Source organism: Sphaeramia orbicularis, chromosome 11, assembly GCF_902148855.1.
Source record: "Sphaeramia orbicularis chromosome 11, fSphaOr1.1, whole genome shotgun sequence".
Lineage (NCBI taxonomy): Eukaryota > Metazoa > Chordata > Actinopteri > Kurtiformes > Apogonidae > Sphaeramia > Sphaeramia orbicularis.
In genome coordinates, this window is record NC_043967.1 from 52,919,530 (window position 1) to 52,946,922 (window position 27,393).

General features: G+C 36.7%; 2 protein-coding genes across 4 annotated transcripts in view; one reads left to right on the plus strand and one right to left on the minus strand.

Annotated features, from left to right (window-relative positions):
- The first annotated feature begins 5,682 nt into the window (after positions 1-5,682).
- LOC115428272 (exopolyphosphatase PRUNE1-like) lies at positions 5,683-21,373 on the plus strand. Of its 2 annotated transcripts, none has more exons than XM_030147172.1 (7): positions 5,683-5,854; positions 11,305-11,430; positions 14,955-15,166; positions 15,242-15,426; positions 16,174-16,415; positions 16,512-16,673; positions 17,200-21,373. In XM_030147172.1, exons 1-7 carry the CDS (start codon positions 5,792-5,794, stop codon positions 17,677-17,679), a joined length of 1,470 nt encoding a protein of 489 aa, XP_030003032.1. In that variant the 5' UTR covers positions 5,683-5,791; the 3' UTR covers positions 17,680-21,373. The 2 variants fall into 2 exon arrangements, with proteins under 2 accessions (XP_030003032.1, XP_030003033.1); XM_030147173.1 differs by having other exon boundaries at positions 11,305-11,409.
- Positions 20,511-27,393, minus strand: part of LOC115428271 (phosphatidylinositol 4-kinase beta-like) — a 35,562-nt gene continuing 28,679 nt past the window's right edge. Inside the window, exons 10-13 of one of the 2 annotated variants that reach the window (XM_030147170.1) lie at positions 27,054-27,205; positions 26,816-26,948; positions 25,722-25,842; positions 20,511-24,398 (exon numbers count right to left, since the gene is read on the minus strand). In XM_030147170.1, coding sequence (XP_030003030.1) covers positions 24,217-24,398; positions 25,722-25,842; positions 26,816-26,948; positions 27,054-27,205 — 588 coding nt within the window. In that variant the 3' untranslated portion in view covers positions 20,511-24,216. The remainder of the gene's footprint in view (positions 24,399-25,721; positions 25,843-26,815; positions 26,949-27,053; positions 27,206-27,393) is intronic. The other variant, XM_030147171.1, reaches the window with a different exon arrangement.

Sequence of the window (27,393 nt, forward strand, 5' to 3'; positions counted from 1 at the left end):
TCATGACATATGCTGGTCTCAGACTGTAAGACTGGTTTAGATATTTACACATTTCTATGCTTGTTGTTTAAGCTGCGTTCTGTTGTCCAGCTATGAGTTTCATTGAGCTTTTAGCTGACGTTCCTCTAGTTATGTGGATGTATAGAATATGTATATTGATACAAGCATCCTGTAGCATAACCATGGCAACACAGACAGAACTGCAGCTGCTTCCTAGTCTAAGAAGCTACTGAGAATAAATAATTTTCTATCAGACAGACTGAACTTCTAGTATAGTAGAAAATTAGAATTCTGCAAGTTCTCCTTTAGTGTCCAGCTGCTAAAAGTTGTATGATGACATTTGAACAGTGACTGTTGAAACGATGGTCATGGAGCTCTATTTCAAATATGTTTAATGTCATATAAAACAGCAAGACTGTGAAACAACTAACAATAACCAGCACATACATACACAATGAAAACCAGCTTCTAATAAAATCACTACCAAGAAAAAAAACATTTAAAACTTATCAGTTCACGTTGGTCTTATCTTCCTGTTGTACAGTCCTGTCTCTGAATGATTGGTTGTCTCTGGATCCTGTTTGTTCAGATGTCTATAAACAGCGTGATGCTATCTATCATCACTAACATGTTGTGTAAATTCACTGATCTATACACTATACCTGCCACACGGTAATGTAATATTTAACTTTGGTATTCATTATGCACGTTTTATTGCTAATTTGTGTTATGATTGTGTGCTTGGTGTCCTGTCTGTGTTAAATGTACTGTGTCAGGTCATTGTGTTGGTCTACTGTCATGGCTTTGTGAAAAGGATCAACTTCCCCTCAAGGATAATAAAGTCTGCAATAGAACTCAAAACATTATCATGATTCTTATCTGTAATCCAGTCTCCCTTTACTCTTTTTCACTTGGTCAGGTCTTAGACTGTTTTTGTCTTATTTAATCCTTTATGCTTCATCTGATAGCATTTCCTGTGTGTGATATTCACCAGTGGATTCACTAACCCAGGGATCATTTTAACAATGGGTTACTGTTTCATCTTTTTAGGGTGTAATCGGTCTGTCGTGAAGGCACACAATGACGCAAAAGAAAAGTAATGAACAATTCAATTCCCTTCAAATTCATTAAAACGAAATTAACATCTGTTTTGCACATGTAAAGAGTAGAACGTGTAGCTGTTTGTGTAAAAATTAAGGAAAAGGGAAGTATTTGAACTTTGCATGTTAGTTAACACCTGTGTTGTACTGACATTTCAGCTTTTGCATGTCTCTCTCCTTGTGTCTTTGTTTGAGTGTCACTGTCTCCTGTCCCTTTTGTTCAGGATTCCATAATGGAGGTGTATCTCACAGGTCCTGTTTACTGACAGCACCCAAAGCTGCCTGTCACTTCTTAGATAACCTTATGTAAATATATAGACGATGTATACATACTTTTAGACCTATTTCAGAGGAGACTCTACAAAACCCGTGATTTCTTCCTTATTTCCCTGTTAAAGGTGTTTTTGTTTAGTTTATAACCTCTGAGGACAAACTGGTTTGTTCTGTACTGACCGTAATGCTAAAACAGGCAGATCAGTGATTGTTAACTGCATAAATAACAGTGCCAGGACTTGCCTTGCTCTCCGTGGTCCGTCACATCCAGTTTGTTCCGGGAGGAGGGCTGTCACACACCCAGAACCACGCAGCTCCTCACGGCTCCGCTTTAAGCCGCTTTCCCCCCCGGAGCTAGCAAACACGACGTTAGCCCTCCTTTAGCGTAGCACAGTTAGCCACTGTTTTAAAGAGAAACAAAAGGCAGAAACAACGGGAGTCGGAGACTGGGCTTTGGCACTGTCCTCCCCGCTTAAACCTACACGCACACTCGGTTCAGAGCCGCTCCGTTTAACGACACCGGGTCCGGGTCTAAGGCGGTCCGGGCTAGCTGTTTACATTCCACCAACAGGAGGCTCTGAGGCCACGCCCACTACGAAGCGCAAACAACAGCCAGCGTATGACGTCATATCCGGGAAGCTAAACATTACCTTTCTAATGCTAAACTTTGTTTTACACAGAAAGGTAAAAAGCTATTCAAACACACATTGTACAATAAAACAAACAAACTTAAAGTAAATACATAAAACTCGGGTTGAGTTTCAAGTTGGCTCATATTAAGGCTGTTCTACGATGTTGCTACTTTGCTATGCTAGCTAGCCGTTTCCCTTCACACACAGAACTGAATGCAAATAAACAGTAATTTAACGATTATGTGGTCACTTACTTTTTCATACGTAAAAAAGACACTCATTTTCCTCATTTTAATTTTCGTAAGAGTCACGTAGACATTCGGTATTAGTCATTTTAAGAAAGCCTACCAAATAGTAACTTTTAAAGCGTTTTGCTTTGCGGTAAGCTCATAATGGGGATATTCCTAGTGTGTTTGTTTGCAGCTGCTTTGCCCGGGTAGCTAGCTCTGTTCACAAACAGAACTCAATTCAAATAAACACTAACTTTATTGATAATGTGGTCATCAACACATTTACACGTGAACGTAAGCGTTAATACTTACCGTATTTGTTTCTTTAGGAATCAGCTAAATAATCGGCATGACTCATGTCAAGAACAGTTAACACATATTAACTTTTAACACGTTTATTTCTCTCATTGCGACCCGTTATCCTGCAGAGTTGGTGTTTTAAAAGCACAAATGACTTTCGAATATTCAGATGACCGTAAAAATCTAGTGGAACATTACAGACATTTGACCGACTCTTCCGGATCATCAGAGCGGATTTGTTTTGTTTTTATTTATTCTTGGGGTTTTACACACATTATACCCCCTGCTTCTGTTTTATTAGACACTTTAAAGAAGCCCAAAAAGAGCCACGTTTGATGGAAATGTTTAGTTTAAATGAGGCAGAACTTTTACCTTTTTGAGCAGTACCTTCGACGTAGTGTGAGATGGGTTTGTGATACAGAGCAGCTGTGAGGGGCGGAGTGATTCTGTTTACCTGCACTTTTTCTCTGGGTTTTCATACTTTCTTATATACCATACTTGGTCTCTGAATGTGAGTACATCCCTACAGTCAGGCTCAAAATGTGAATCTGAAAAATGAAGAAGAGACAGAAATGAAATTCAGACATACTGAACAATCACATTAGGGAGTTTTTCTTTCACCTGTCTTCACACGCTTGGCCATATTCTGCCTGACAATTACTAAAATATGGAAATGCAACCATCAAACAGCTTAAAAATCTTGGATGTTTACTGAGATGAATCTATATCTGGTGAAAACTAAAATAACAGAAACTTAAAGTACATATTGAATATGAGTTTATATACAGGAATCTATCTATCTATCTATCTATCTATCTATCTATCTATCTATCTATCTATCTATCTATCTATCTATCTATCTATCTATCTATCTATCTGCAAATATTCACTATGATGACCCATATTCTATATAAATAGACAGAAGGAAGAGAATGTTTTTAACATTCAGAGAAACAGACTGAAGAACAGACACAGTGAGAGGCAGAGGCAGCTCCACTGAATTATTACTCATACGTTCAAAGAAAACAGAGCTGTCAGCATTTCAAGAAGTGTTTGACATGTGAACAATGAGGAGGATGTACTCAGAGAGTTTACTTCAAGTAAAAATATCAGTGGCATTAAAACCAGGAATGGACTGAAAACATTTAGAAAATTACATCTATCTGATGCTGACATTGTATGTTTTGTTTTTGTTATTATTTATTTTGCTTTTGCACCTGTGAATCAAAGAAATCTTCTTTGCACATATAAATACAGACTAGTGTTTTAAGATTCAAAATTCAAGAAGTTTTTTGACATGTGCACAGCAGAAACACAGTGGTTAAACCGAGTAATGAAACTCTTTGTGAGTTCCCTTCATACAACTAAAATAACAGCTTAACTCAGTGTTTTTCAACTGTGGGGTTGGGACTGCCTGGAATTCAAATGGGGTCGTGTGAAATTTTAAGTGATTGATTAAAAAAAACAAACAAACAAACAAAAAAAAACGTGTTAATAAAAAATATATGGTGAGTTGAGAGAGACTATCACAATACATAAAAGACATGACAAACTGTGAAGCTGAAACTGCAGCACTGTGGTTCTGTTTACCTGTCAAATGTTCACTGTGGTCAGTTTCAGATGCTGCAGCTCTTTCATAATTCATAGTTTGAGTTTTTGTTTGTTCAGTATTAATTGTCAGCCTTTTAAATCCAAGCTGAACTGACTGTACATATCCTGACCAAGGAAAATCAAATTCTCACTTTGTGCAGAAATCTACACCTGACTTTTCTGCCTCCGTCCATAATAATATACATTATGTAGACTAAATGTTGTCTACATGATGAAAAACAAATTAATTTTTTTTTTTTTTTTTTAAATGTCTCCGTTTTGATTGTCTGGGGTGGCCAGAAATTTGTGATGTTAAAATGGGGTCACAGGTCAAAAAAGGTTGGGAACCACTGGCTTAACTAGACTAAATAAAGTTTCATACATCCCTGTATGTGTAATTTAAACCTGAGTGAAATACAAGTACGTAAATAATATTTTTACTATCACTGCATGAGGGCAGCGTTTTACAAGAGCGTTATGCTGTTGCTGAAATTGGTCCGTTGGTTTATTTTACACATAATACTTTCTCTTCAAAGCTTCAACACAGACATAGGCTTCATATTTTTTTAAACCATTTTTCCAATGCGCTCCAATAATCAGGTATTTTTATTGACTGAGAGAAATGAATGAATCAGGGACTGTACAAGAAATTTAGTTTATCTGAACAATGTCCATTTTTAACAGAGCACATCCATCTGCACCAACACACACTCTGTTGAATTGGATTTTACATTCACCAGACTGAACCAAAATCGAGGATAAGAATGGATTTAGGGAATCTTGACACAATTAAATTACACGAAAAAAAGAAAAAGATGCCACTCATTTTTTCTGAGATGTTAAATCAACAGCTGCAGCCAGTGTTTGGTTTTGTAACGGTTATAAAGGATTATTCACTGATTCAATTTTCAGTAAAAATCCTCATGAATACTTGGTGTTTCATCCACTAATCCTATCAGTACATGTAAATAATTGGTGTAAAATACAATTATTCATCTTTTCATGTTCATCAGATATGACCCGTTTGGACATTCAGAGGCTCCATAGTGAACGTGGAAACACCGTTGTCTTCTACAACATGAATTCAACAGTAAAACCTATAGAGTTGGATCAGTGACAGTGGATGGACACACTGGGTTTTATATTCACTTAATGATATGTTTTGTTGAAAAAGTCAGTTTTTCTTAATTTTCTCTCTTTTTTATGTAATAACCTTTGCATTTATGATTTTGATGATCTATTAAATTTCAATATAGGAAAATACCTGATTTTCACTGAAAAATCCAAAAGGCAGAGGATACTATTAAAGCATAAATGGTAATGAATCCTTATTAAAGTTTAAATGTAGATAAAAAGTAATTTATAAGTTGCCACAAGAATATTTTTAGGTCTTTAAGGGTTAAAAAAAAGACCTTTAATGAATACCTAAATATTAAATGAAACAGTTAACGAGTACGTCTCTTTTCTGATTCGTGTTGTACATTAAAGGGTTAAAGAGGGCGTTTATTGTGAAAACTAATGAAGGAAGTGCTGCGTCCATTTGGAGTCTGAGGCTGATTTAAGAGGAGGACAGTGATGTTACTGTGTTCAGAGCAGTGGTCAGCTGAGAGGCTGCACCTCCAACACACATCAACACATGAACACATGAACACATGAACATGAACACATGAACACAGTTACAGGAGACAGGATGGACGTCTTTCTGCTACAGAGCAGCTCTGCACTGAAGGTAAATAAAGTTTAACCTCTCTTATGCAACACTAACATGACTGTGCGTGTGTTTGCGTTAGTGGGTGAGAAACATTAACGCACTAAACTGATTCTGACTCGGACTATATGAACAGAACTGACCTGGGTTTGACACTGTTGCACATTTTTTTCATTTTATTGCTTAAAAATCACCTTTTTTTCTTTTTTTAAGCTTATAATTAATCAGAGTTGGTTGGTTACTGTGTCCTTGTGGTACCTCTGTCCTTTGTGTTTGTTCCGTGTCTGTTGATAGATGTGTCTGGCACCTCAGACCAAAAACCAGACTAAATATAGATCTCCACAGTGTGTCCATGTCCTGTGAGTCTTAACCTGATCTCACCACATTGTCCATGAAGCCAGACCTCAAATATGACTCAGTTTGACATTTGAGTTCTGTTTTACATCCAAGTTTGAGGTGCAATCGTATTGTAGTTTTTATGAAATTAATGGAGGCCGATGGAAAATCCAAAGGTATAAACACTTGACGTTGTGAAACCCCGAGCATTAAACAAACATTATATGATTTGCACTTTGTTGCAATTCTACGACACACTTGTTGCATAACAGTGATCACAGTTTATGACTTTAGACACGTTGGAGTCGCAGTGAAAACACAAAAGACAGGAGGCGGCGTCTGTCTGGAATGGAAACAGTACAACGGACAGTTTTGTGTTTTTTATTAGAGATTATATTATTTGTGACATAGATGAGATAGAACCATTAACTGCATCACTTACATTATCCAGTATGTACAGTGTTTGTTCACCTATAAAGGCAGAAAAACATCAACTGTGCAGATGTTATTGTATTGTGTAATTACTCCTTGTTTTCTTGAAATGAGGCCAAATCACTGAGAACAGAATAAAACTTCTGTAAAATCTTGATTTTTTCCCCCTATTTTTCATTAATTTTGTGCAGCAGTTCAGAAATTCCATGACAACTTCTCATCTCCACTTGCTAGCATTTTAACTCTTTATTTAGAGTTAAACTGGTTTTACATAGTATTGATGTTCCAAACTCAGGGGTCAGTCTAGCACCAAAACACATTTAGGACCAAACCACAGACTGTATCAGTCACTGAATAAAGTATAAAGCTCATTCTTTACACACATCTGTATCATCAAGTTGTCTTCTTCAAACGAAAACTCATAGATGGTCAAAGTAACACTGTGCCATAATTAGGGGTGTGTATTGGCAAGAATCTGGCGATACAATACCAATCACAATACTAGGATCACAATACGATATATCTGATATATCATGATAGTGTTAAAAAGGCAATTTTTTGTTTGTTTCTTTTTTAAAATGATTATTTCCTTGAAGAATTAAATTACACCAGAACTCTGCACAAACACTAAATACATTTTATTTGATCAGAACAGGATCTGATGCTATAGCGCAAAATGTTCCTTTGTTAAAACTTAAATTATGTTTTACAGACATTACAGTTTAAGATCCTGTTCAGATGTTCATATTCTATTAGTTCAGAACTAACATCAGAACAGTATTTTTGTGCGATCCCATCAAAGGAACTAACATTATTTAATAAAACATTATTAAATAATAATAAATAAAATATAAACAAAAAACAAAAAAAAACAAAAATGAACCTCCACAATATCTGCATTTGAATAAATACCTAAAAATATCATAACAGTACTTTTTAATATCGATACAGTATTGTGAAATGAAATACTGTGATATATTGCAGAACCGATATTTTCTTACATCCCTAGTCATAATGTTGCTGTGCTGTGTCAGCTGATAGTTTACATTATAGCTCTGTTAGCTTAGCTCTGTTTTTAGACTGAAAACAGCCACAGTAAAACCACTAATCACCTCTGTTTTCTGTTCAGTTTGTGTTGTCAGTAGCTGAACTAAAGATCTGTTTGGAATCTAACAAATAAGGTCAGAGCTGTCACAGTTTAGTCTGAACCGATCAACAAATCACAACCTAGCAAAGATATGAACATCCCAGAATAATTTTATACCTTCATATGAATCAGAATCAAACTCACCCATGTAGAAGAAATGCTGACATTTCAGCAACAAACTCCATTCTTTCCATTTAAAGCTCAGTCCAGTGGAGAAAACGTCAGCTTCTATTTAATTAGTTCTGTTTCATTTGACTCTAAAAGTTGTTTCTTGATGTTTCTCATCACATCTGGTCACTTTCTGATGTTTTGGTCAAAGGCCCAGTGGTGTTAGTTTTCCTCAGAGTGACTCACTTCTCCCTCTAGTGGTCACATAAATCCCCCGGTTAATCGCTGGAAGTAAATTCATTTCATAACTCTACAATCCAATACACTGGCATCTATGCAGAACTTAACAACTCTTTAAACTAAACATCAATGATAATTTTAGGTCATTGTAAAATTATTTTAAAGTAGAATCACAGCATATAGCTGCTTTGAGGTCTAATACAAGACTAAGCTTTAAAGGAGTGATATTTTGCTTTTTTAAATGGAATTCTTCATTTTCCCACATTTCCCTGTGGTCTCCATAAACTGTAAATGCTCTGCTTGGGTCTGAATTCTTCATTCATTCAACTCCACAGGTCCATCTTCAACCCTATTTCTGAGTAATGACACCAGAAAGGTGGTTTGGAGCGCTGGCCCTTTAAATGCACATGAGCCACTTCAGGCCCCGCCCCCTCCAGGTTGTTGGCTGTGCTGTTCAACCAGCAACTTATCATTTTAGGTAATCGGCTCGAATTTTGGACATATTTTCAGTATGCACTACAACCGCTGCTGCTGAAAAATAAATTATGTTGTACTCGGAGAAATGTTCGTCTGAAGTCTGGACCTTATATGTGCAAATGTCATGACGTAACTAGTTTTAGATGTAACAAATTAAGAAGGAATTAAAACGGGCTTATAAATCCACTTGATTTTTGCCAAAATGAATATAAATATAGCTTTGCAGCAGCTGGATGATTCAAATTCAAACTGTATGAACTATTAGGGTCCAAATACACAAATAAATGAACCACAGACTAATAAAAGTGGGTTTAAACAAACATGGCCCCTTTGAGTAAAGGCAACAAAACTAGACAAATCCAGATTTTACAGTTATTTGTTGTTTCAGAACTGTGCCTCATTATGTTAAAACCCTACACACAAATAAGACGCAGCACTTAAACATCTCAAATCTTTGTCAAAATAAAACTAAAAAATCTTAGTCTTTTTCCAAAATGACACATGTATAGTCCATAAAAGCAGCAACAACACAATGATTAACTTCATGCACGATCAGTTTGATATGTGGCTGTAAAATAAGAGCTGTGTGATGGGGTGAAAAGGGCATGTGTTTATTATTGACAGTATTGTGATTTGATTTTACTGATAACATTATAAGTAAAGGTAGTAAGCAAAGGTTATAAACGAAAATGCACCATTCACTGATCATTTGGGGTTTTTTGGGGTCTCTGATTGGTGTCTCTGAATCCAAACTATCACTATTACGATAACTACTACTGAGGTTTTAATGAACATCTACACGATCAGTGCATTAAAAATAGGAAAATACCAGATTTTCCCTGAAAAATGCAAAATGCAGGGGATAGTTCTAGGTCTTTAACCTCCTAAGACCCAGGAAATGTCAGCAAAGTACAAGCTTTTTTTTTTTTTTTTAATTAAATAAGTGCCTATATTGGAAACATCATGATGCAACAGTTTTTTCAGATACAGTTTTTAACATTTTTTATGGAATGTCCTTTGTGGTGGACAGTTTTCTTTTCTTTTCTTTTTTTTGTATAAAGTTGTGAAACTCTTGTCCACAAATGTGGACAGTGGGTCCTAGGAGGTTAATGTTCGTTTTCTGCATAAAACAAAGAATAATTTGGAGTTATCATTATTTACAACCTTTGAAAACATTTTGTTAGCCTATAAATTCATAATTTTCTTAATTTAATGTTATTTTTCAGCACTAAAACAAAGAATAATTTGGAGTTATCATTATTTATCGGCTATGAAAATATTTACATTTACACAATTTACACACAATTTACAACCTGAAAAAAGTGGCATTTGTTATGAAAAATAAGTCAAATGTTAACAATATTATGCCTCAATTTATCATTTACACATGTGTGTTATGGATCAGATGTACAAAGGCACATATTCATTTAGTAACAGGCAGAATATTTTGTTAAATATTATTATTTTATTGTTAAAGAAGAGTTTGTTAATGTCTGTATTTTCATAATTTAATGTTGTTGTTTTTTTTGGCACTAAAACAGATTAATTTGGAGTTATTATTTACAGCCTTTGAAAATATTTTCATAGCCTATAAATTCATAATTTTCATAATTTAATGTTATATTTCTGCACTTCAACGATTTAAATTGGAGTTATCATTATTTGTAGGTTATACAAATATTTAGATTTACACACTATTCAAACAAAAAAGCAAATAACTTCGAAAAAACCTGGCATTTCTTATGAAAAATAAGTCAAATTTTAACAATATTCTACCTCAATTTATCATTTATACATATGCATTACGGATTAGATCTATAAAGGCACATATCATTTAGTAACAGGCAGAATATTAGATTTAATAATATTTTAATGTTAAAGAATAGTTTGTTAATGTCTATATTTTAATAATTTAATGTTATTTTTCTGTACTAAAACAAAGATAATCATTTGGAGTTATCATAAGCTATCATGCTGTTATTTGACTGGTCTGACCCACTGAATGTGTCCCTTGAAAGAAAAGGACTTTCACAACCCTTTCACTTTTTTTTTTTTTTGTATAAAGTTATGAAACTCTTGTCCACAAATGTGGACAGAAAACCCACAGCTGGGTCTTAGGAGGTTAATGGTTAAATGGTTCACTTTTATTGACATAAAAGTGACAAGTCTGTGTCTTATTATTGTGTAGAGCTTTGTCACAATGAGATAAATTCTGCAACAAGCTGTAAGAAAACACAAAAACAGTTATACGCCAATAGTTCAGTGTCAGTATGTATGGTTCAGTGTAACCTGTGCATTAAATTTGATATAAATTATTAAACCTGAGTGTTTTCAGGCTGCAGTGAATAATGAGCATAATTGATTTACTGATCAGCTGTAGATTAGTTTATTAGATTAGTATTTATGAGGTACTAACTGTATCTGCATTTGATATTGAACTTTTGGAATCAGATGAAGGTTGAAATGTCTGTATAAAACCCACTGTCATACCTCAGCCCCAGTCTGCACATGCTCAGTAGAGAGGGTAAACTCAGTAAATATTTGCTGTGTACATGGTGTTTGGTTGGCTGAAGGTCTGTTGATGATCTGAGGTCACATCAGGACAACTTGAAAACACCTTTAACCAGTTAAAACAGATCAGCAGATTCAGTAAAGAAACGGTGTGTTCACTGACAAGAGGAGCTTTTGTGCAATTAAGAGTTATTTTTTTTACCGTGTGGTTGATGTTTAGACTCATCTCCATGGTAACCAGAGGATTCACGTCGTCCTTGGCAGCGAGTCATGTGACCTGGACTCGGTTGTGTCATCGTTGGCCATGGCCTACTTCCTGTACAGAGTGAGTTTACACAGACATGAGGTAACAGAGACTCAAAGGTGTGAAGGTTTGTGTTTTTATCTGATTCTGTTTTTCTTTTTTATGAAGGAGTTCAAAAGTCAGACTGATGGAATAAAGTCATAATATCACAAGAATGAAGTTAAAATAATGCATCTGTATCTGAAATGTCTGAGTATAAATGTATAAATATCATATTAGACCAACAGGTTCAGCAGTAAAAGCAGCTGCTGTGTTTGGGTCAGCTGGGAAATTAGACAACTCACATTACTTTAACCTTTTTCTCATCAAAAATTACACAACGACATCATAGTTTTTTGTTTTTTTTAAATCAAAATTTCATGACTTTTTCCTCTGGTCTCCTCTAATAATCCCAACTTTATTTGCTCATAATACAATAACTTTATTTCTCAAATTATTATCCCTTTTCTCATAACATTATGACTTTTGTCTTGAAATACAATGCATTTTCTCGTATACATTTTTACTTGTAATGTCTGGGATTTTTCTTTCAAAATCCAATCGTTTTTACTCTTGTGTAATTGTGTGTGTGTGTGTGTGTGTGTGTGTGTGTGTGTGCGCATATATGTACAGTACAGGCCAAAAGTTTGGACACACCTTCTCATTCTTTGCATTTTCTTTATTTTCATGACTATTTTCATTGTAGATTCTCACTGAAGGCATCAAAACTATGAATGAACACATGTGGAATTATGTACTTAACAAAAAAGTGTGAAATAACTGAAAACATCTCTTATATTCTAGTTTCTTCAAAGTAGCCACCCTTAGCTCTGATGACTGTTTTGCACACTCTTGCCATTCTCTTGATGAGCTTCCAGAGGTAGTCTCCTGAAATGGTTTCCTAACAGTCTTGAAGAAGTTCCCACAGATGCTTAGCACTTGTTGGCCCTTTTGCCTTCACTCTGCGGTCCAGCTCACCCCAAACCATCTCGATTGGGTTCAGGTCCGGTGACTGTGGAGGCCAGGTCATCTGGCGCAGCACTCCATCACTCTCCTTCTTGGTCAGATATCCCTCACACAGCCTGGAGGTGTGTTTGGGGTCATTGTCCTGTTGAAACATAAATGATGGTCCAACTAAACGCAGACCGGATGGAATGGCATGTCACTGCAAGATGCTGTGGTAGCCATGCTGATTCAGGTTGCCTTCAATCTTGAATAAATCCCCAACAGCGTCACCAGCAAAGCACCCCCACACCATCACACCTCCTCCTCCATGCTTCACGGTGGGAACCAGGCATGTAGCATCCATCCGTTCACCTTTTCTGCGTCGCACAAAGACACGGCGGTTGGATCCAAAGATCTGAAATTTGGACTCATCAGACCAAAGCACAGATTTCCACTGGTCTAATGTCCATTCCTTGGGTTTCTTGGCCCAAATAAATCTCTTGTGTTTGTTGCCTCTCCTGAGCAGTGGTTTCCTAGCAGCTGTTTGACCATGAAGGCCTGATTCACGCAGTCTCCTCTTAACAGTTGTTGTAGAGATGTGTCTGCTGCTAGAGCTCTGTGTGGTATTCATCTGGTCTCTAATCTGAGCTGCTGTTAATTTGCGATTTCTGAGGCTGGTGACTCAGATGAACTTATCTTCAGCATCAGAGGTGACTCTTGGTCTTCCTTTCCTGGGGCGGTCCTCATGTGAGCCAGTTTCGTTGGAGCGCTTGATGGTTTTTGCGACTGCACTTGGGGACACATTCAAAGTTTTTGAAATTTTCTAGACTGACTGACCTTCATTTCTTAAAGTAATGATGGCCACTCGTTTGTCTTTACTTAGCTGATTGGTTCTCGCCATAATATGCATTCTAACAGTTGTCCAATAGGGCTGTCAGCTGTGCATCAACCTGACTTCTGCACAACACAACTGATGGTCCCAACCCCATCAATAAGGCAAGAAATTCCACTAAGTAACCCTGACAAGGCACAGCTATGAAGTGGAAACCATTTCAGGTGACTACCTCTGGAAGCTCATCAAGAGAATGCCAAGAGTGTGCAAGGCAGTCATCAGAGCTAAGGGTGGCTACTTTGAAGAAACTAGAATATAAGAGATGTTTTCAGTTATTTCACACTTTTTTGTTAAGTACATAATTCCACATGTGTTCATTCATAGTTTTGATGCCTTCAGTGAGAATCTACAATGTAAATAGTCATGAAAATAAAGAAAATGCGAAGAATGAGAAGGTGTGTCCAAACTTTTGGCCTGTACTATATATATATATATATATATATATATATATATATATATATATATATATATATATATATATATATATATATATATATATTTGTAGTGTTCCACTTTTGCACTGATTCTTCACTTTCAGTTTTGTGTCCATTCATTTCTAAAGCTGGTGTCAATATGGAATTTTTTTGTGCCAATATATTCAAACAAAACTTTTTAATTAAAAAAATTTGTGGGAAGGAATGCTTCCTGGACCAGAAAAGATTTTGTTCGAGGTGCTCTTTGGAAAAAGGGATTCATAAAGTAGATATCAAACTGGAAGAAAAATCCAAGGCAATGCTTGACTTCCTGATGAAGGCTTGAAACCGAAACACGTAAAAGTGTATTTTTGGGTCTAGATATGTCCGTGCCATGTCAATAAAGGCATTTTAATGTTGAAAGAGAGTGCCTTGGATTTTTCTTCCAGTTTGATAAAACTTCTTGATTCTCAAACAAAAATATGATTTTGAAAGAGAATAAGACTCACTCAAGCAAAAAAAATGTTATCGCAAAATTAAAACCATTAACTTGCAAACAAATGGTCTGTGTTATTGTGTAGAATATTGGTATTTTGCTCTTTTCACAACATGTCCTTTTGTTTATAGTTCTCTCTGTTTGTTTCTCGCAGCTGACTTTGCAGTTACGCCTCCTGCTTTTTCGTTTGCGTTCCGTGATTCTTTGTTTACAGTTTTGGCACAAACCTCTCGGGTGGGCGGGTTCTTTAAGAGATGCATCCTCATTGGCTAATACGTTTTTGAGTGACAGCTCCATCCAGCTGACGTGAGCACAGAGACCTTTGTGTTCCCGTGTCTGCTGGATTGATAGCTCCATATTTTTGTTTGAGAATTAAAAAGTTTTGTTTAAATATATTGGCACAAAAAAACATTCCATAGTGTCGCTGTGTTAAGTTTTTCTCATTTCAGTTTAGTTTTTATTAGTTTCAGTCTAATACAGGCTACTTGTTCAGGGCTGACATATTCAAAGGTCAGAAAAATATGACGTATTGAAAAAACATGGAAACATCAGACCATTTTAAAACATTTGTGCTCAAAAGAACAACAATCCATAAAATACAACTAAAACACATCCAATCTAATGATGATGAATGAATGAGAGCAAATAACTTTAAAACGATGCAGGTATTACTTCAAAGATCTGAGTTGAACTACGATGTCTCACCAAAAATTACATTTTCTTTATAATTTGAGTTTATATTTTAGTTTCAGTAAGTTACCCATTTTATAGTGCAGTATTTTTTCACATGTAGTTTTAGTTACTTGTCAGTTTTTGTTAATAGTGTGACCTCCCCCCTCAGACGTCGTCCGGTCCTCCCAGTGGTCCCATCGTTGTTCCGGTTCTCAACATCCCCCGGTCTCAGCTCCACCTCAGATTCGATGTCGTCCTCCTGCTGAGAGAAGCCGGTATTGCCATGGAAACCCTGGTGTTCAGAGATGAGGTGGACCTGGCCCGTCTCCACGGCGACAGGAGGCTGGCACTGACTCTGGTGGATCACAACATGCTGTCGAGGTCAGAACGTTCCAAACTTTGATCACTCTCCAAAACCTTCGCATCATTTTTGACCTTTTAACTCCTCGTCTCCAGCTCCGACAGCATCCTGCACAGAGCTGTGGTGGAGATCCTGGACCACCATCAGCTGGAGAGGACAGCCTCCTATTCCTGTCCTGTCACCATGGAGACAGTAGCATCCTGTGCTACCTTGGTAACAGGGAGGATTCTGTCAAGGGCACCAGAGATTCTGGACCGTCAGCTGGCTCTGCTGCTGTATGGTGAGACTCCAGAGATGGACACAAAGACACTAAAAGGAATCCTGAATTAACGGAAATAAAACAGCAAATTCACAGAATTATAAAAGTAACTGGTACTTTGAAAAGTCAAAAATACACTGTACTAAAAGTGTCCAGTACATCTGAACCAAACATCTCACATGGTTAATTCAGTTGTTGTCAGTTTGTCTTGTGATAAATCCTTTTCATCTTGGTTGAAAATCGGGTGTAAAGTTTTTTCCCGATAAAAATGTGACTTATTGAGAATAAAATTATATATTTAAGTAATGTATTTTAAGAATTTCAAATACACAGAAGTATTTAAATACACATAGTTGCATTTTTTCTGTCCAACAAAATGGAAATGATGAAATACTCAAAAGTTACCTCTTGGATCAAACTGATAAATCTGAAAATCCAAATAAAACATGTCATGTTTGACGATATATGTTCACATTACATCATTTAATCTGGTGAAATAGACACAAATAACATTAATGTCATCTTAGTAAAGATGATACGACATCACTAACAGGTGTCCAAATGAAATGGACCACTTCAGCGAAGAAAATATAGATTTCTCTGAAATTCAACATCAGTGGAAACATTTGATATAATGTATATTCACACGTCGACTAAATATTGAACATAGACCTTGTGGTTTGCAGCTGTTTTAATGTGAAAATCCGACAGACTGTGTTTAAATATGGATGTTAAATATGTTTGATTGAAGTATTCTCATCTCTGCAGGTGTGATTGTGGTGGACAGTGTGAACCTCAGTAAAGCCACAGTTAAAGACAGTCAGACGGTCCGCCTCCTGCAAACACGGTTCCCTGATCTGCCACCTGGAGGCGCTCTGCACTCGGCTCTGAAAAACGCCAGGTTCAACACATCTGGTCTGAGCACAGAGCAGATCCTGCTCAGAGACATGGAGACAGTAACCGGGGGCGACCTGCGAGTAGCCCTGAGCATCGTCTACATGGGTCTGGATGTGAGAGCTGAAATACATGTTGAAATGCAGATGTGTGATGCATCATGGGAGGTGTAGTCCCATGTTTGTGACATGTCCTTTTTGTTTTGTCTCCAGTCGTTTCTGCTCCAGAGGAAACTTCAGCAGCAACTCTGTGACTTCTGCTGCAAGTACAGACTGGATGCTGTGGTTGCTATGACGACCACAATCACTGACCAATCAGAAGAGTTCATCAGGCAGCTGGCGGTCTATAGCGCTAATCCTCTGTACAGACAGCAGGTCTGTGGATTAGAATAAAGTATTTAATGACACATTGAAGGAACTGTAGAACCTGTTCAGGTTAATATTAATTTATTTCTGGTTTTATCTGCACTCTTCTCTTTTTACCTCCGCCAAGGAGGTTATGTTTTTGCTGGCGTTGGTTTTTCTGTCTGTCCGTGTGTAAGATAATTCAAAAAGTTATGGACGGATTTGAATGAAAATTTCAGGAAATGTTGATACTGGCACAAGGAACAACTTATTAAATTTTGGTGGTGATGGGGGGGGCACTGATCTGCCTTGGTGGAGGTCTGTGCTCTCCGAGGGCTTTTCTAGTTATTTTAACTGTTTTTTTTTTTTTTTTAATATTCTACATTTCACTGTTTTTCATCTTTATTCTTGTCTACACATTTACTACTTGTCTTTTATTTTTGTAACTTCACAGAATATCCATGTGCATGAATTGTGCTATACAAATAAACTTGTCGTGCCTATTATAATATTTTGTTTCTATTTCACGTTAAATGTTCATTTGCTTTGCCTACAGATTAGCCACGCCCTCTGCAGCTCACAGAGCCCCGCCCTCTGCCTCTCACCGGTCAGCAGCCCATATAAGGACATCCTGGCCTATCAGCAGGACAGTGTGTCGACCACGCGCATGCATCTCCTCCCCATCCTCAAGCACTTCCTCACACAGATGCATTGTGGGCCAGACATTGAAGATCAACGGGAGGAGCTGGACGACCAGTCGATGATGATGATGATGGTCTCGGAACCGACGGCTGAGCCTGCGGACGACCACTCGCCTCACCTCTACTCCATCTCCCAGTACCACCGGCGGCGGCTGCAACTGGGAACAGAGGACTATGGGAGTCCAGAGGAGGATTATGGGGGCAGAGCAATGCGTCCACCACCAAACAGTTTGGTGGAAGGATGTCCTTTAGAGGACGGATTCAGCCAGGAAGCTTTACTGGAGAAATTCAGCTGCATGAGGGAGAGAAAGGACATGGAAAACACACACATCTAAAAACACACAGTCTAATCAATACTCACACAAAGTCGAAACACTAAGAAAAACAAAAACCCTAAAGAAAAGCATATTTACAGGGTTAACAATAAATATATATTGTTGTTAATAACATTTATCAATAAAAACATTTATGAAACTGGTCTTAAAGGTTCAATGTGTGATATTTAGTGACATCTAGTGGTGAAATTACAGATGCAATATGAAACATTACGTTCAATCCATGTTCATATTTGGTCAGAAAAGGCAACATTGCAAATTCTGGTGTTTTTTTTAACCCCCGATCTCATCTCCACTATTTTTTAAAAGTGAAAACAGATGGTTTATAGAGTTTATTTTAATGCACAAGCTGTACGATGTTAATTTTACTCATATTTACCAATAGCAGTTTGTCACTTGCTTATATAATTTTCTGTCAGTACAGTGATGAAAAAATATTTGACCAGTTTTGACATTTAACTGCTGTAAAAACACCAGAAATTATTATTATTTTTTTACCTTGTCTTTTCTACAACCAATCCAACATCTTGGGTCAAATTTAACTTGCAACTATTTTCAGATGTGGATCAAATCTAGGAACTGTGTTGAGGAAACTAAATTAAATTATAAAGAAAGACACTAAAAGACATGTTTTCTACACAGACAAACTGGGCACAAGTTAAGAAACAGGTTTCAGGTTTATTGAAGGAGCTTCATGCATTAGTGTCATGTGACAGGATGTGAGTTTTGGTTCTGTACATGATTAAAAACATACAAACAACAAACATGAAGTGGAGACACAGCTGCAAAAATATGACAAAACCTAACAATGTGGGTTTACAACTGAAGTAAAGCGCATTTTGTTGTTTTATAGCAGGTTTACATTCGGAGTCTGTGGAGGAAGAGGAAGAAAATTAAAATTACTCATAGTTATTAAAAATAGGAATGTTCAATAAATCTGGATTATTTTGTGAAAAAAGAAACAAATCTGATTATTCGACTGCTTTTTACAACTGTTTTAACAATGAAAATCACTTTGATGTGAAATATTTTAAATGCATTATGATGATGATCTGATAGAAAGGAAAATTTCAGATGATTAAACATGAAAAATTACCTAATTTTGTCAGCGAAATAGTCTATGACTTAGATTAATATTAGATTTAAGGACCAAATAATTTGTGATTTATTTGAGGAGATTTTGCAAATTCACAGATGTATATGAAGTGCCTTAATCATCGTAAATCTTTAGAATAAAATTCTATAATTGTCGATCTTCAGTCTTTGTCTCAGAACTATGAATTTCCTTTTTTTCTTGTATTGCCTTCCAACTGAAATGAGTAAAAATTTTTATTTTTAACGTGAGATGAACTTTTACATGTAATTATTGAAAAGAAAGTCACAGTTGAGATAAATCAAATGTCTTTATCATAGATTTTAGCTTCTCTTCATAATCAAGTATAAAAACAAACATATTTTGGGAATTTTTGTTAAACTGGTTATAAATTCTACAGATTAAGCTTCAGCTCCTCCTCCTCCGGCCTCATTATGAGATCAATCTGCTTTTTTAAGATGATTCCCAAAAATTTAATTCATTAGCCAGATTCTCTTGCAAATAAACTTACAACACATATCATTAAAAAGGAAAAAGACAGTGAAAATGTCCACGCTGCTATGACGAGGAATTATGTGCAACTGAAGTTATAAAGAGAGGAACCCTTTACAGCTTTAAAACTCATTTTTCACTCAGGATAAATGCACTTAAAGAGTTTTCATACTGAAATTCAGTTTGAATGTTTAGAGCTGATGGAAGGTAGAAAGAAGGCAAGGAAAGGTTTTTATTTCCAGAGACGAGTTTTGTTGATTGGCAGAGGTTTGATCTCCGCATTCATTGCAAACACGACAAATTCAGCAGCTTTTAAGAACATTTTAATAAAGGAGTTTTAACCTTTATCTGAACGTAAACACAAAAGGCAGGATTCGCTTAGTTTCACTTTTTATTTCTTCTATATTAAACAGCCAAAACTAAGAAAGTGAAGTAGTGCAGAGTATTTTTTCTGCTCAGACCGATGGAGGAGAAAAAACTCTGCAGATTAAAACTCGTCTCTGCATTTAAACATCTGATATAAAAGCACTTTTTCGAGCGCCTCCGCCCCTCCGGTTGCATTGATAAAAGTTTGTACCTTCTGTACGTCTCAAGGCATCAGTTATCTCACAGGAAACTAACTCCATCTTTTTACATACATAAATATTCACAAGTGAAGATATAAAACACAGGATTTGCTATTTCGGTTGCTCATCAGGTAAAGTTTTAGTCACAGCTGCTTCTTTTGTCAAGCAATGGTGGAGTTTGAAGTAGGTGGCTAACCGTTAGCATAAAGTAACATGATGCTGCTTCCCCTTCAATAGTGGTCAGGACACAAAACCTTCATACAACTGTACAGCCACTAAGGAACACCAAACAATCACTTTATTCCAGTGTGAAGCTTTAAAGCTAAAGCATTTTGATGCTAACATTATTTTGTTATACTTTTAATAAAAAAAAAAGAAGACAAAAATGCAGCCAAGATAAACTAAAACGGAACAGAAAAAGGCTAAACTGAATGCTACCATATAAAATGTTAACTGTTGTAATAGAATTTGTAAAAAGAACTGGCTGGTAAAAATCAAGCAGAAAAATTACAGCTAGCAAGAATTTTGCAGAGTCGTTGTCATGCAACCAGCCAATTATTATTATGAGCCTTGGAATAATATGAGCCAAGTTCTTCTAACATGACCAAAACAAATGCTAGCTACTTTTAGCAACACAGCTAGCTGTGAAGATTTGCTTTTTTTAAATGTATTTTTTTTTTATCTTAGATGGTGGTCTGTATTTTATCTTTTGGCCTGTTAAACATGTTTTTAGACTTAATGAAAAATAATCTAGAATGTAAATAACGGTTAGTTGAAGCCTTGAAGCTATCTACTGACTATATGAGTTAGCCACCTAGTTTAGTTTGTTTGCATTAGCTTGCTAGGGTAGTTAGTGTTAGTAGTTGGCTAACTAAGGAGATGGCACTACATTTGCTAGCCATCTGCACTGTCCTCTCCCTCTAAATCTATACAAGAGGCCTGATTTGTTCTGTATTATCTTGGTGAAACAGAAGATTAAATTTATTTTGTATATACAGGGTTTTTTGGTTTTGTTTTTTTTGAAGAGTGTCTGATAGATGATGCTAATAAAATAGAAGATTAGCTGATTCCTCATTCTTTATCAAGGATCCTGATAGACATTTATTCTAGATTTTCAAAACAATTTCAACTTTTTTGCAGATTGCACATAACTCACTTGCTTGTGTTAGCTGATGTTAGCTTGATAAGTGATGTTAATTGCTGCTAGATCTCTAGCTAACATTAACTAAAGTGAGTTCATTAGATAACGCTAGATGTGTTTACCTCTCTAGCTAGCTTTAGTTCAAACACTGGCAAAAACAAATTATATTCCTCCCTAGTTAACAAGACGTGCTGTTACTTCCCTATAAATTTATGTAGCTTGCTAGCCGACGTTAGCTGCTGTTAGCTTGCTTGCTAATCTTAGCTGATGTTGACTTCAATGTATTTGATAAAAATGTGATGTTATATTTCATATCTACAATATCCAAAGGTAACATTTCAATTAATCTTTAAATCTCAAAAACTGCTGTAAATATATTCAATAGCTATAAATTTGTAAAAAGTGTTGGACAACTCAGGGTTCAGGTACAGACCTGGTGGAGACGGAACAGTTAGTTCAGATTTAAGGCAAATACAAATTACACAAATGAAGTGCAGAAATTAGCTCATAAAAAAGCAGCAAAAGGTAAAATAGGATACTTCGCTCTTTCTAAAATGTACAATAATAATATAAATGATAGAAATACTGTAATAGCTCAGTATTTTCTTTTAAACTTCATAAAGCCAAGAAGCCATATATTATTTAATATCAATCCACTGGAATAAAATCACTGCAGAGTGTTAGCAGCACAGGTACAGTCTGAGTTTGAGTGGACGGTTATAAAAACATTCACATATCCAGGAAACTGATCATCACTGATCTCATAAAGGAAAATATGTTTTCTGTCAAACACAAAGAGTTGGAGTTACTGACAGGAATGTATCTCAGGACCAGTCAGGAAGAAAGTAGAGTGCTAGTAGAAAATGGAGATTATTGTTAACAAGACACACGTAACTGTAACAAACTAATTTCGTCGGTTATCCACAGATGTACAGTTAGTGGAACGTAGATAATCCTCAAAGTACAATGGTGAGTCTGAACCCATCCCCTCTGTTAAACACTGTCAAATTTAGTCAGCATCTTTAACACAAGCCTGTTGACAGAAACAAGTTACACCTATTCAGTGACAAACACATGGATTAAATAATTTCATCACTTGACACATTAAAGTTTAATCGTATCTTTTTTCACCAGACACTGGTCACGTTCGCAAAAAGTTTCTACATCTTCAGGTTTTGTGGTATTTTGTGAAATACTTAATTACAAATGAGAGTAAAAATCATTTGTTGTAAAAATAGCGTTTCAGAAACATGCTAAGGTTAGCATGTTAAACAGTTCATTAGCAACAAGCGGACATTGTCATGCTAACAGGTTTAACTGGTTGGTAATGTACATGCATGCCTCCCACATGTCAACTATGCGTCGAAAGTCTCTGTAAAATACACACGACTGATCTAACTACCTGTCGGTGATTATGAAAAGTCATATGAATGTTTGTGAGCTCCAAGAAACATGCATGGTCTAAGTTAGCCTGTTGACAATGTTTAGAGTGTTAGCATGTTGACATCGTTTACAATGTTAGCATGTTGACAACATTTAGTCTTAGCATGTTGACATTTACAACATTAACAACGTTTAGAGTGTTAGCATGCTTTGTTAGCATTAATTTTGACATGTGACTGAAACAGTAGATGTTCAGTCATTAGTATTCTGTCATAAACTTCAGAAACTTTCCCCATCTGAAGAGAATAAATGTCCAAAACAAGTTCTGTGAAACTGCTATTTGAACATTTCATTTTGTACAACCTTGTTGCTAAAAATGTGCGGATATTTAGAGGAACCTGGAATTAGCTTAACTTGAATGTTGCAGACGTGTGAAAAATGTCTGGTGAAAAAAACAAAGCAACTAAAAGCAAACGTTAAGAACATTTTGAAAGTTAAGACACGTTTCAAAGTAAAGTCAGGTTCAGTCTCTGGTTTCTCAACTATTACATCTTTTCTCTGAACAAACAGAGAGTAAAGAAGAACAGATCAAACATAAAAACAACACAAACATCTCGTTGTGCTTCTACATTTAGTGTTTTTCTCCCCGTTCTGTTCTTTAAGAACAACCCAACTACAGACGACAGAAGCCACTGTCAGGTTTTCTGCTTTTGCTGCTGGTGTTTTTGGGTTCCATCGAAACTTTTGAGGTTTTCAAACTTCATTTGCTTTACAGCAGTTTTGATGTGTTTCAGAGGGAATTTGTAAAGAGAACTTTGGGAACTAAAGCTTTACTTACTTAAAGATATTTTAATATTATGTTGCATCTACAAAAAATGTTCAGGAGAATGAACCTTCTGAAATTTTAACTGAATTTTACAAGATAAAACTCTCATTACAAGATCTTGAAATCTTTTCAGATTTTTGTGCTTCTGGGTTAAAGTTTTACTAAATTGTCTTTACCCCCAAAACTTTTACATTCTTTTAAAAAAAATTCTTTAATTGAATTTGCTTATGAGAAACTCAACTTGGAGGTTGACATTTATGTTGGACCTGGCACTGACATCTAGAGAAAGTGTTTTTTCTTTTTTTTTTTTTTTTTTAAACACTTTGTGCTTCATTCTTAGAATTTCTCCATTAGTTTTTTTTTTTTTTTTTTTGACGTATTTGAGGATCTCGTCCAATCAGGAATTTATCGATAACATTAGTGACCCTGTGACTGTCATATCCAGTATTTTGTAAATGGTCATTTGCTGTTAAAATAAGCATAAAAACACAAACTGACTCATTCTACTGTTGGGTCTAAAACAATGACTGATCAGTCAAAACCTTAAAACTTAATTCATAGTAACTGTTGTTTGTAAAAAGTCAAAAGGTTTTACCCAGAAGTGTCTGATTCCTTAATGTTCAAGATAATATTTCAGTCTAAACTGTTTGAGCAGCAGATTTTAAGTGTGATCCAAACATCGATGAACCTTACGTTGAGTTGCAGCGTCTCTTCCATGTCTTAGAAACCGTCCTGTGAGCTCGTATGTGCTGGTTCAGAATAAAATCCAGTCGATTCCAGTTGAACTTTAGCAGTTTATTTAGTCTCAGGCAGCTGCTTCTCTCAGAACAGGCAGATTAAATGAACCTGCGCAAGACTCTGGGATTTCCCAGCTGCACATGAAGGCAGCAGAGAAAACCACTACTTGACCCGCCCACTCCTCTGTCAGTTCATCAGAGTGGAATTTAATGGCAAGACGATGTCCAAAGAATCCGTCATTGAAGGAAAAGAGTGTCTGATGGAGTGATGGTGCGTCGGTCTCCATGGCGACGGCAGCTCACATGATGCCGTTGGTGACGTACTGGAAGGAGTCGTAGAGTTTGGTGGTGATGGAGCGCATGGACCCGTCCACCAGCTGCTCCACCAACATCTGCAGCTGCTCCTCCGTCAGGCTCATGTGGAAACGCTCCTTCAGACCCCGGATCGTGCTGGACCCGTGGAAACAGGGCAGATGAGAACCTGATGGAGACAAGATTCAGTTCGAGGACATTCCATTAGGACAGTTTTCCAGTTTTGTAAATCTGATGTAGGAGCTTAAACCAGTTTGATTTAATCCAACCAGATAAACCAACATTATCATCTGTCAACAAGCAACATAAAGACATGACATAAATAATATTATGATTGTTATTATACTGTGAGGAGTGAGACAACATGCAGGAGATCATATTTCAGTAGATGAACATGGGCCATGAGGAGTCTGTTAACTAGAAAGTCAGTATTTTTTTGTGTTTTCTCAATCAGTCATCAGATGAAAATTGCTGCACACATAAACCTTGTACATTGAGGTCGACCTGTTAATATTGGAAAGAGTTGGATTTGATGCTGGAAAAAAACTTGAGGCAAAAAATACAGAGGCAACACATGAAAAGGAAAAAAGGATAACGCAAAACTGATTATGTTAGTGTAGTCTTACATGACCAGAGTTGTTGTATCTAGAGCTGAAATGGTTAATTGACTTGAATGGATGAAAAAAAAAATTATTCGATTACAATCTCCCTGAATCAAAGCCTCATTTTGTTAATTTTGCTAAAACATTGGTTCCACTGTTGCGTTTCACACAGACGCTTACTGTAACGCACTTGATGTCAGGATCGCCACAAAGTTGTATGTTAGTTCCATTTTAAAAAGTTGGATACAAATTAATAGAAGACTGCAGTACACATATTTTGTATATGTCATTTGACTTGTTTTTTTATTTATTTCATGTTGTTATTGCTATTATTATCATTTTTTTCATGTCCTTTTACTTTTATACTTTTTGTGGTTCTTGTTCCAGCTGGTTCTGGAATAAAAAACAAGTTGTCATTTTCAGACATTTTTTTTCCCTATTCAAATAATCGCTTAATCAAATCAAAAATACTCGATAGATTAATTAAGTAGGAAAATAATCAATAGTTGCAGGTCTACTTGTATTGTCTCCAAACTCTATTAGAGCTGACAAAGTTGTATATGGAGCTGCTTCACAACCTGTTTCTTCTTCTTCTTCCCATTAATGAATGTTCATTATTAATGTCGGTCTCATTTTGGTTCAAATCAGCTGCTTTCCCCCAGCGGTGGCTCAGGTTTCTATTTCATCCTTATTCCTCCACTCAAGGCCCCCGACATCTTGGTTCTAAACTACTCTGAAACCACTTTTCATTCCAGCTCAATTAATTTCTGTCCAGGTGAATCACAAATACAAGCATTTCATGGCAGTGAGAAGGAAAACCTCTCCTTTTTGATCTGTGGAGCTGCCTGAGAGCGAATGATTAGAGCCAAAAAAGGAAAACTGAACATTACCTTGTTGCATGATCTCCACAATCTGCAGAACCTTCTCCATGTGTTTCCTGGCAGCGATCAGACCCTGAAGCATCAACATCTTATAGTAGATAAACATGTCTCCATCCAGACCGCCCATCACCTGAAACATACACACATTCACTTTAAAATCTCCCAGAATGCATCTGTCTTCAGGTCATTCTATTATTTCAGGTCCAGACATTGGCCTGGTTTCTGCTTCTTCTACAAATTCAGACATTTTAAGACACTTGTAGACAATAAATATCAAACCTAGATTTAAGGATCTATGGAGATTCTGAAGTGTGATTAATTACCTCCGCCAGGAGGTACTGTGATCACTGCTTTGTGTGTTTATTTGTGTGTTTGTTTGTTTGTTAGCAACTTTATGGGAAAACTATCACAACCATCTTTACCAAATCTTCCCCACAGATAGGCCTAGGCCCTGGGACAAACCCATTAAATTTTGGGCCAAGTAGGCCAGAGTTCAAGGTCACAGCAAGGTCAAAAATCTACAGTTTTCCTATCTCTCATCATTGAGCAGTTTTCGAAAATTCGTAAAAAATTCAAAATGACTCCGATTAGCCTCCAATTTGATCCACCCGTAGCTTAGAACAATATCTTGTATCTGGCACAAAATTGTCCACATCCACTGTGGAATTTGGACTCTGTGGACATTTCAATTTAACATTGAAAATCCCATTTACCACACATTTTTCACTGTAACTCAACAAAGATTGATTGGAATTTAATATAATTTGACATACACATGACTGGAACCAAGCATCAACTTTGTACGAAATATCATTTTGCTCCATTTCTCTTCTGTTGCACTCTGTTGACCTTTGTTATTTTTTATGCACCATTTTCAAAAAAATCATAAAAAATGCAATTCGTGAAATATCATTATGAAATTTGTTTTGCACATCCATAGTTCAAAAGAAATAGCCGATCCACATATGCACACCGTTTGGGGTGCTTGGCGGAGGTTTGCGTTCTCTGAACACTAGTTTTGACTTGTGTCAACTATCACACAGATGACTGAACCCCACCAGGTCATTTCTTTTCGAATTAAAATCCGTTGGGTTTTTACTCACGTCGACAAACTCTGAGGTGAGTTTGAAGGCGGACGTTTCGAAGCCAAGGTTTCGGGGAGAGCTTGACAGGATGAAGCCGAAGTCAATGTGGATGATGTGGCCTTCAGAGTCCAGCAGGATGTTCCCATTGTGTCTGTGGACAGAGGTTAGCTCGACTTAGCATGACACATAAAGATGGCTGTGAAGGAGGTGTGTCTGTGTTTGACAGCTGTGAACCAGGTGTGTCCATGCGTCTCACCTGTCTTTGACCTGCAGCAGGTAACAAATGAGGCTGTACCCGGCGCAGCTCTGGACAAAGTTCCTCTGGGCGGTGAGGAAGGCCTCGGTGGTGTAGCTGCCGTGTTCCTGCAGGAAGTAATCGAGCAGAGACAACTGGCTCTGCTTACGGACCTGAAACACAACACAGGGACCAGTGGACTCAACTGAACCTCATTCTGATACAATGGTCCAAATATATACAGCAGGGGTCTCAAACACGCAGCCTGGGGGCCAGATGTAGCCCACCAAAGGTTCCAATCCGGCCAGTGGGATGAATTTGCAAAGTGTAAAAATTCCACAGTCAAGGCTGTGGAACTCAT

Excerpts from the sequence above, each read along its gene's own strand:
- LOC115428272 (XM_030147172.1), top strand. The coding sequence starts at position 5,792 with ATGAACACAGTTACAGGAGACAGGATGGACGTCTTTCTGCTACAGAGC. Across the intron at positions 5,855-11,304 it reads AGAGCAGCTCTGCACTGAAG|ACTCATCTCCATGGTAACCA; the intron begins GTAAATAAAGTT and ends GTTGATGTTTAG. Across the intron at positions 15,167-15,241 it reads GATCACAACATGCTGTCGAG|CTCCGACAGCATCCTGCACA; the intron begins GTCAGAACGTTC and ends CCTCGTCTCCAG.